Below are 10,084 nucleotides of genomic sequence, written 5' to 3'. Positions count from 1 at the left end.
TTAAAAAATATACTTTTCTTATTTTTTTACTAAGATAAGTATAATATTAAATTAAATTAATTTTTTTTTCATAGGGAAGCCGTAAGGGTGACACTCGAAAATCCAAATAATTCGGATTTTCGAAAGTTAGTTATTTTACCCTGACTCTACTTTAGTATTTTAATACTAAAATACTTTAATTAATATAATTTCATTATAAAAGATCAATGTGATTTCAATGTATTATATTACACATCTGACGTAAGTGCATGTGCTAATTAAGTATAACATCTATTAATATCTATTATTATTAATTTAATATTTAATATAAAAAATTAAATTAAATTTTTTTAATAAGGAAGAGTCCTTTTAGTTATATAGATATCTAAAAGTTTTTACAAATATCATATTCGATGATGATAATTTTGTTCTAATGGATAAATTCGGATTTAAAATTTTCAGATTATTAAAATCTCGTTTCAATCCGAACCGAAACCATCCCATCTATCGACACCGCGACTTCTCTGCCTCATCTGCCTAGGTACACCGTACACTAGCCCCCGCCTCGACTGCACCCTAGTCAATCAATCGCATTATACCCCTTCGGGCCTCCAACCCAGGGATCTCTCGCCGCATTGATCGATTAATGTTCCGCTTCACGGGTCGATCATGGAGATGAGTTCCACCCTCCTCTCTTGTTCCCCGTCCGCGTGCCAGCGGCTATAAAGTTAAGCTAAGCTACTGCCTCCTCCCTCCCTACCTACCTGTGAGCATAAGACGGAGCCGCCCTTTTTCTCGATCTGACAGTGGCTCCGCGAGCGAGCGCACATGAAGGCTGAAGCGGGGATGTTGTTCCTTCTTCCCCGTCTGTGAGCATTAGACGAAGCCTTCCTTCTCTAGATCTGAGCAGCCTCTCGTGTGGGATCCGGCAGTGACTCCTATCCGAGCTTCTCCGTTTTGCGATCTAGAGTAGGCGAGTAAGGTTTCATCGTAAGTTTTCCCTGTTTCCTCTGCTTTACTTACCGAGCAACCATTGCACTTTCTTCTCAGTCGGCGGAAGAGTCGTTTCCATGTTTGTGTAAGAGGTTTGATCTAATCTTGGCAATCCTCTGCATCTGAATGCATAATTTTCCGTCACGTGAGTGTTTGTATTTGTGCATTGGTGTTTGCTACCCTTCTTAGATCACGTAAAGAGTGTTTTCTCGTGGTTTTTGTCTGGTGCTATCACTTCTCGATTTGGGGCATAGCTGTAAAGATGCAACAGCCCCTCTCCTCTTGGTGGGTGTCTATCGATTATGATCTGTTAGTTGTGAGCAGGGGTAAGCCTTGTGGTCACGGGTTCTGAGTCATGGAATGTGTGCACCGGGCTGTCCTTGTATGAAACTGCAAATCATAGCATATATGATAAAAATGTAGAGTTAAAATGGTAAAAACTTACTAAATGGTGATTGTTATACAAGAAATATGTTAGCAAATAAATAATTGGTAATGGTGAGACCTAAAAGCCAAGCCATTTGATATAGGATTTTGGCCCATAAGCACGTAAGTGGATCTTTGGAGCTTCATCCATTGAAATATTTTTGGTGGGTCTTCAGCACTTTTGTGAGTGTGCTAGGATTTCAGACCATATGAACATTAGTAGGGGCTTCAATCCATCTATATAGTGCATTTGCAAGGGCATAGATGATACACTTTTGATTGACTATAGTGTCTTTTACCCAATATAAGAGATGTAATCAATGATAATTTGAAATTAATAATGGGTGATGACTTAAAATTAATAATTGGTGATAAAGTGATACTTGGTGATGATTTAAAGCTTGATCATTGGTGATATCTCAAAGTGGGTAAATTATTGATAACTTAAGGATTGATAATTGGTGACATCTTGAGATTGGTGTCAACTTAATGCTTGTTAATCTTAATTAGTATTTGTAGTAGAAATTTAATTCATATACATCTATTATTTAAGTTTGTTTGCTTTGATATTGCTTCAGATGGCACACGCCTTGCAAAGTTTGCCTTTTGGTGGATCAAACTTGAGTGGGACTTGATGTTGATGGCAGAACTTCATGTTTGATTTTGTTTATTGGTTTAGATATATCTATTTGATTTATGGTTATTACATTTCTCAGAAACTTGTATGCAGATAATGGAAGATTACACATCAAGCAGTGGTTATCGTTTTAAAAGGATACAACACCGGCTGTGTGCTTCTAATTCAGAGTTGGAGCCATTGGTTTGTCTAATCTTTGTATTAAATTCATTTTATTATTTTCTGGTAGAAGCTTTTTGGTTTCTGGCACTACCCACATTCATTAAAAAACTGTTTAATTAAGTACCACAATAGATATTTTGTTTGAAAGCTTATTTGGTCAACTTGTCTCTTTTATCTTGATGGATGAAAACTTCTACTTGACACAGTTTGGCTGACTGACTACAGATTTTGAATGGATGCGATTATTTATAGATTGCTTTAGAAGAATTAATGCAGTTTTTATGCAAGTCTATCTCATATCTATTTTGTATCTATAGTTATGGTGGTCCATCCTTTACATTACTCAGTTGTGCCAAAGATTAGGCGACTTGATTGCACTTTGGATGTTCTTGTAGAATTTTTAAATGCTTCTCATTTTTTAGGTGGTTTGGTTGTTCTAAATGAACCAAGATAAAGTGACTCCACTTATTTTTTCTGAATGACTTGTAGTTGTGCCAAAAGTTTGGTTGAAAAACTTTGTTTCAACATTTTGTTGTTCTTTTCATTTAAGGAATTATATTTTCTTTTGGATAAAAGCAGAATGGATATTTTCATCATAGGATATGTGCATCCTCTCTAGTTTTAAAACATCAATTGGTCAATGGGGTCAAATGCCACCATTCCCGGTTTATGCTAAACTTTGTCTAATCCAACTTCTCTTGTTATAATATGAACAGTTAATATAATCTTTTGAAACCGTCTATTTATTTAGATAGATAAATAAAAACAGTGGATAAATTATGCTATAGGATTGATGATAGAAAAGACGAATGAGAGACAAATGTTCCCGACATGCTATTTACTTGTATGGAGGGATAAGGAGGGATAAGAAACAATAAAAATTTAAAGATGGATCAAAGGCAACAGTGGGAGCTGCCACGCCTACTTTTCCTTCACTTCCAACCTAAGTATACAACAGGATGGATCAAAGCTTAAGTGATTCATCCACTCTGACATCCATCCACTCAATTATTCACAAAAGCAAATGGATCTTAAATGCTCCTATATTATAGCTATATATGAGAGGTGAACTGGTTGAGTTTGTTATGATGTAGTGATTGGTTGAGTTAATTGATAGGTAAGATGCATTATTGTTTAGAGAAGTATTATGCCATGTTCTTCCGAAGGTTGATATGCTAAATGACAAACTTTGATCAACATTTGCGATCCACAATAATGTTAGAGCAAAATCATAAGCAATAACATGCCTCAATCAATATTTGATAAATAACACCATGTTGATATGCCAAATGGCAAACTTTGATCAATGTTTGTGATCCACAATAATGCTAGAGTAAAAGCATAACCGATTGTTGGGGTTGCAAGGTTGCAAACATAGTCTCATATTGAAAACACATGGGAAAAATCATCGGTTTATAAGAGAAAGATATCTCCATTGGATGAGGCCTTTTGGGTAAAGCCCAAGAGCAAAACCATGAGGGCTTAGGTTCAAAGTGGACAATATCATACCATTGTGGAGATATCTAAATTTCTTTTGGTCCTATAATTGGTATCAGAGCTCGGACTGCCAGAAGATCTAACCTGCACAAAAGATATGGTCTAATTGAGCCATGTAAGTAGAATATTGACCTCGAACAAAGGAAGTGGGAGCTCCCATATCCGGATCAAGAGGACTAGACACCAGGCAAAAAGTCTTAGTTGCGGCTAGGCAAGAAAGTCCTAGTAGGTCGGTTGGACTGAAGGGCAGGAAGACCTGGTGGGTCGAAAATCGGACGTGGGGATCCTGTGGTTCTTTGTCTAAGGGGGGAGATTGTTGGGGTTGCAAGATTGTAACATAGTCCCACATTGAAAACACATGGGAAAAATCATGGGTTTATAAGAGAAAGATATTTCTATTGGTATGAGGCCTTTGGAGTAAGACAACATCATATAATTATGGAGATATCTAAATTCCTTTTGGTCCTACACTAATAACATGCCTCAATCAATAATCCATAAACAACACTCAATGCATGAGCATCTAATGGAGCAACTTGATACATATCATGACACTAGAGACAACACTAGTAAACAAATGTGTATACAACAACAATCAAATCTTTAACGCATTAAGATTGGCTATATGGATCCTCCTACATAATTAGACCCGGTCTCGTATTATATTCTCATTTATATTTAAACAAATTTTATCTTGAATTGTTATTACTAATCAGGTCTTCTTTGGTCCCTTCTTCCTCAGTTAATGTGCATATTGTCATGGTTTCATATTGTCTAACTTGGGTATTTGTTGGTCGCGTATATATCCATATTATCTTAAATGCGCTTTTCAGAATTTTTCCTTAATAGGCACAATCTGTACTTTTTCTCTAATATTTTCATTTTTTATTTGTCCATCCTTGTATATTTTCACATCCACCAAAACATTCTCTTTTTTACGACTTTCATCTTCAGCTCATGTGCTCAATTTATAGCCTAACAATTCATCTCCAAATAATATAGCAAGTCTAATTATCGTTTTGCAAAACTTTCCTTTAAATTTTAGAGATTCCTTACGATTACAAAGAGCACTGATGCCTTCCTCCATTTTAATAAGCCTACTTATATCCTATGTAAAACATTTCTATCGACTCCTTCATCTTTTTTGCAAAAAATAATCCTTGATACTTAAAGCTTTTAATTACAAGAAATTGCCTTGCTATGTTTACTACTAAAGGGGCAGCTCGGTATACGAAGCTTCTGCCAATTCGAGGTCTTGGGCAAGAGTCGAACCATATTGAGTCTATTGTATGCAACCTCATCTTACATTTTGCAAGAGGCTATTTTCGCGACTTGAACTCTTGACTTTAAGGTCACATGTAACAACTTTATGGTTACACAAGGCTTGCATTTTGCTACATCTACTACTAATACTAAATTTAAATTCCACATATTTTGACTTTACAATATTAAGTTTAAAACCTTTTACTTTTAATGTTTCTAGCTAAGATTTAAGATTCGCAAACTTTTACTTTTTGCTACATCCACCTTATATCATCGACCAAAACAATGCCATCTGCAAATAACGTGCACCATGATAACATGTCTTGGATGTGCTTGGTGAGTTCATCTAGGACGAGTAAAAAGATATGAATTTATAGATTCTTGATGTAACTCTTTGTTTATATAAAGGCTCTTGTTAATCCGCTTGAAGTTTTCTTACATTCTTGTACGCATTTTTAATTATTTTAATATATGCTAGGTTTACACCTTTATTTTCTAGAATTCTTCATATAATTTCTCTTAGAATTTTGTCATAAACTTTTTTTAGGTAAATGACTGTGATGTGTAAGACTTCTTTTCCTAATAATTTTCAATCTATTTTATGAGAAGATTTATATCTCTTATCATCCACCCTTCAAACATGAAACCAAATTAATTTTTGGTCACCTTTCTCCTTTCTTTATTTGTTTATATCATTCTTTACTAAAATTTTGTGGTATGACGCATAAGCTTAATGCCTTGTAATTCACATAATTTTGTACATTTTCTTTGTTTTTATACGGGGATTAGAGTAGTTACCCTCCACTAATCAAATATTTTTTTCGTTTTCAATATTGTTGAATAATTTTGTAAGTCATTCTATACCTTTTATCTCTAAACACTTCTATACTTCTATTAGAATATTATCAGGTGTCTTTTTCATTTTTATCCCATTTTACATCTACTTTTGAAATTTCAATTCTCTAATAAAAATTTAAATTTATATAATTATCTGATTTACTTAAGTATCCTAATGTAAATTGGTCACCTAAATTTTCATTAAAAATTGACCTCTTCTATCGTTCCTTTATTTTCTCATCCTTCACTCATATGCTATTAGATTCATTTTTAATGCATCTTATTTGGATAAAGGGTAGCCTGATGTACAAAGTTCTCGTTAATGTGGGTCCAAGGAAAGGTCTATTTTATGCAGCATTACTCCTCTTTGTAAGAAGCTATTTTCGAGACTCGATTAGGTCACATGACAACAACTTTACCATTGCGCCAAGGCTCTCCATCAATGTATCTTATTTGGATACGATCCTTTTTTCCCTCTCTGTTACTTTAGTTATTCTATACATGTTCCTTTCTTTTTTTATCAAATTATTAGTGTTGAAAATTTTTGTTTTTAGCTTCACTCATTGCTTTCTTGGCTACTGTATATTTTTTAAAGTTTTCTTTATTTTTACAAGTGTATAGTAATTTATAGGTTGTTTGTTTTTCGTTACCTGCTATATTTTTTTATTCCACCATTAAGATTCTTTATTTGGTGATGTTTATCCTTTTAACTCACTGAGTACGCTCTTAGCCACATTTTAAAAATTCTATACCATCTTATAGGAAAGGTCTATTTTATGCAACATTACCCCTCTTTGCAAGAGACTGTTTTCGAGACTCAAATCCGTGACCTTTAGGTCACATGACAACAACTTTACCATTGCGCCAAGGCTCCCCATCAATGTATCTTATTTGGATACGATCCTTTTTTCCTTCTCCGTTACTTTAGTTTTTCTATACGTGTTCCTTTCTTTTTTTTTTATCAAATTATTGGTGTTGAAAATTTTTGTTTTTAGCTTCACTCATTGCTTTCTTGGCTATTACATATTTTTTAAAGTTTTCTTTATGTTTACAAGTGTATAGTAATTTATAGGTTGTTTATTTTCCGTTACCTGTTATACTTTTTTATTCTACCATTAAGATTCTTTATTTGGTGGTGTTTATCCTTTTAACTCACCGAGTACGCTCTTAGTCACATTTTTAAAATTCGATACCATCTTATCTTATATTATATTTGAGTTACTATGTTTTTTTCTAATATCGGTGCTTCTACTCTCTCTTTAAAAAATACTTTATTTTTCTTTAACTTCCATTACTTATCCTATGAGTCAAGGAAAGGTCTATTTTATGCAGCATTACTCCTCTTTGCAAGAGGCTATTTTCGAAACTCGAATCCGTGATCTTTAGGTCACATGACAGCAACTTTATCATTGCGCCAAGGCTCCCCATCAATGTATCTTATTTGGATACGATCCTTTTTTCCCTCTCTGTTACTTTAGTTATTCTATACACGTTCCTTTCTTTTTTTTTTTTTTATCAAATTATTGGTGTGTATAGTAATTTATAGGTTGTTTGTTTTCCGTTACCTGCTATATTTTTTTATTCCACCATTAAGATTCTTTATTTGGTGGTGTTTATCATTTTAACTCATCGAGTACGCTCTTAGTCACATTTTTAAAATTCGATATCATCTCATCTCATATTATATTTGAGTTACTATGTTTTTTTTCTATTATCGGTGCTTCTACTCTCTCTTTAAAAAATTCTTTGTTTTTCTTCCTTTAACTTCCACTACTTATCCTATGAGTCATACATGCTTTCCTTTCTATTGATAAATAATATCACTAATCTATGTTGGTTACTTAAGTTTTCTCTTGAGCTAACCTTACAATCTTTTATAATTTTTTATATTTCTCATCTTGGCCATAAGAAAGCGCGATTTATTATTCTCACTTTTGTGTGTAATATGTATTTGTAACTATGTGTTCTTCTTTTTTCTTTAAAAATATGTTAGCTATTATAAGTCTATATGTTGTCACTAAATCCAATATAACTTTTCCTTCTTCATTTCTTATTCCAAAACCATAGTCCCCATGCACTTTTGTATGTTCCTTATTTTTTGCTCTTATATGTCTATTTAGATCTCCTCTTAATATCATCTTGTTTGTCAGATTTTTTTGTACTACCTAGGGTTTGAGATCTCGTGCCGAGGTGAAACATTTCGTTCCGCCTGTTGATCGGCACCGACACAAACCCAACACCATCCACGGAGGTGTCGCGATGCCCATGATCGCTCAGATGGGCGTTGTTATGCTTGCGACTGCGCAGGAAGGGCGTCGCGACGCTAACAGGCGCACAGGAAGGGCGTTGCGATGCCCATAACTGCATAGGAGGGGCCGCGCGACCCTTGCAGCCGCACTGGAGGGGCTATAGTTGCGTTCGGTTAGTTTTTTAAATTAAATATATTTTTTTTAAATTAAAACAATTCCTATGGTCGATGAAGATAATTCAAAGAGGTTTAATTAAATCATAATAAAATTATTTATTTATTTAAATATTTTATTTATTTTTAATTTTAAAATATATAATAAATATTTTATTTATTTATTTATTTTTTAATAATCTAATTATCTCTAATTTAAATAAATAATCAATTTTTTAAAGTTCTAATTAAATTAATCCATTAAAATATATAAAAATTAATTTAAAATTTTAGAAAATTCTAATAAAATATTATATAATCCTAAAATCCTTCGTAGATATCGAGCCGGAGGGACCGCAATTTTTTTAAGTCTTTTTGGTTTAGTTAATTTTTTATTTTTTAAATATCTATTTTTTATAAATAAACTATTATTAATAATAATTATAAAATATTAAAAATTATTTCAAAATTTTTAAATACTTTTAAATTTTAATAAATATTACTTGGGATGCATATATTATAATTACATTAATAGTATTTTTTACTCCCATTATTTTGAGAACTATAATCCTATCTTCCTTCCTAACTATCCCTACTACTTTGTCCTTTAATAAACTATTTATAACAATACCTAATTTGGATTCTCTATTATTGGTTTCCTTGTGAGCATTTATACGTTTCTATGTTCCAAATCTAAAACAATTGGTATTCTTATAATGTCTAATGTCGGTTCTGATTCAATTTAGGATGTGAGAATTCTTATATATTTAACACTACACCTTAGTTCTTATAGAGATATAGTGTCTTTGTCGAGATGTTGTTGTTAGACTCTGTAATGCGTTTGATCCGGTGCGTTTTCCGAGCGGCATTGGCTTCTGCTCGGACCATCTCGATGTAGCATCGCCGAGCTGCTAGTTGATCTCCTCGTACTTCTCCCACTTTGTCCTCGACGGAGAACTTGATCTTTTGGTGGAAAGTGGAGACGGCCGCTTGGAATTCACTGACAGCTGGTCGCCCCAATATGACGTTGTATGTCGACGGAGAGTCCACCACCACGAAGTTTGCTGTCCGCGTCCTCCTGAGTGGCTCTTCTCCCAGCGAGATAACCAGTCGGATTTGTCCGACCGGCTGAACTTCGTTGCCCGTAAACCCGTAGAGGGGGGTCGTCATGGGCAGCAGCTCGGCCGGATCAATTTGGCGCCGTCTGTGGGAACGCTCCTGCATCCGATTGGAAGCAATGGACGAAGCTGGACGACAGCACTCGGTGATGCTCTCCACAGTCGAGCTCCGACGTTAAAAATCGAGAGACGAGCCGACGTCTATAAACCCTCCGAGCGAAAGACCGTCGTCCAGGTCCTAACTTGGTAACAAGGCAAGGGATGCCGATATAAATCCAAGGGCACACCTGTGTGAGCAAGAAAGCTTTTAGAACCTCCTAAGCTGTAAGCCACAACACTTAAGAATGATAGACTATAGGGTACAGTTATAATTGTGTCTATGTCTAGACGTTGGGAAGAACATATACAGGAATGGTATACTAAATCCCATACCTCGAACCTAGAATACCTTGATCTAGCAAAAACAGAGAAGCAGCCTACAAAAAGAGAATTAGCTCACAACCTCTCAGTAATATACGACAGAGTTTGTCTCTCCTGTAGAATCCACCTCAAAAACTTTAAACAGATACAGGAACAACTAGAAGAGCTGAAAAAGGAAAACCAAAAACTTAGTGAGGCCGTACAAAACATCACTAAGGAGGTTTTAGAAAATAAACCATTAACCAAAAAGCAACTTGAGGATCTTATCATAAAGATAACTGAACAGCCAAAACGAAAAGAACAACAAGTGCTACAGTTATCAGAAGAATTGAAACAAAAGGTTGACAAGGT

At 34.4% G+C, this 10,084-nt stretch overlaps 1 protein-coding gene across 1 annotated transcript in view; it reads left to right on the top strand.

The window, feature by feature from the left end:
- Positions 1-579: 579 nt before the first annotated feature.
- The window catches only part of LOC121971855 (guanine nucleotide exchange factor SPIKE 1-like), a 106,019-nt gene continuing 96,514 nt past the window's right edge, over positions 580-10,084 (top strand). The window contains exons 1-3 of the mRNA XM_042523326.1: positions 580-969; positions 1,977-2,053; positions 2,129-2,218. Coding sequence (XP_042379260.1) covers positions 2,033-2,053; positions 2,129-2,218 — 111 coding nt within the window. The 5' untranslated portion in view covers positions 580-969; positions 1,977-2,032. The remainder of the gene's footprint in view (positions 970-1,976; positions 2,054-2,128; positions 2,219-10,084) is intronic.

This window comes from Zingiber officinale, chromosome 4A (genome assembly GCF_018446385.1).
Source record: "Zingiber officinale cultivar Zhangliang chromosome 4A, Zo_v1.1, whole genome shotgun sequence".
NCBI classification, from domain to species: Eukaryota; Viridiplantae; Streptophyta; class Magnoliopsida; order Zingiberales; family Zingiberaceae; genus Zingiber; species Zingiber officinale.
Note: the sequence above shows the minus strand (reverse complement) of the source record. Positions and strands in the feature narration are given on the sequence as shown.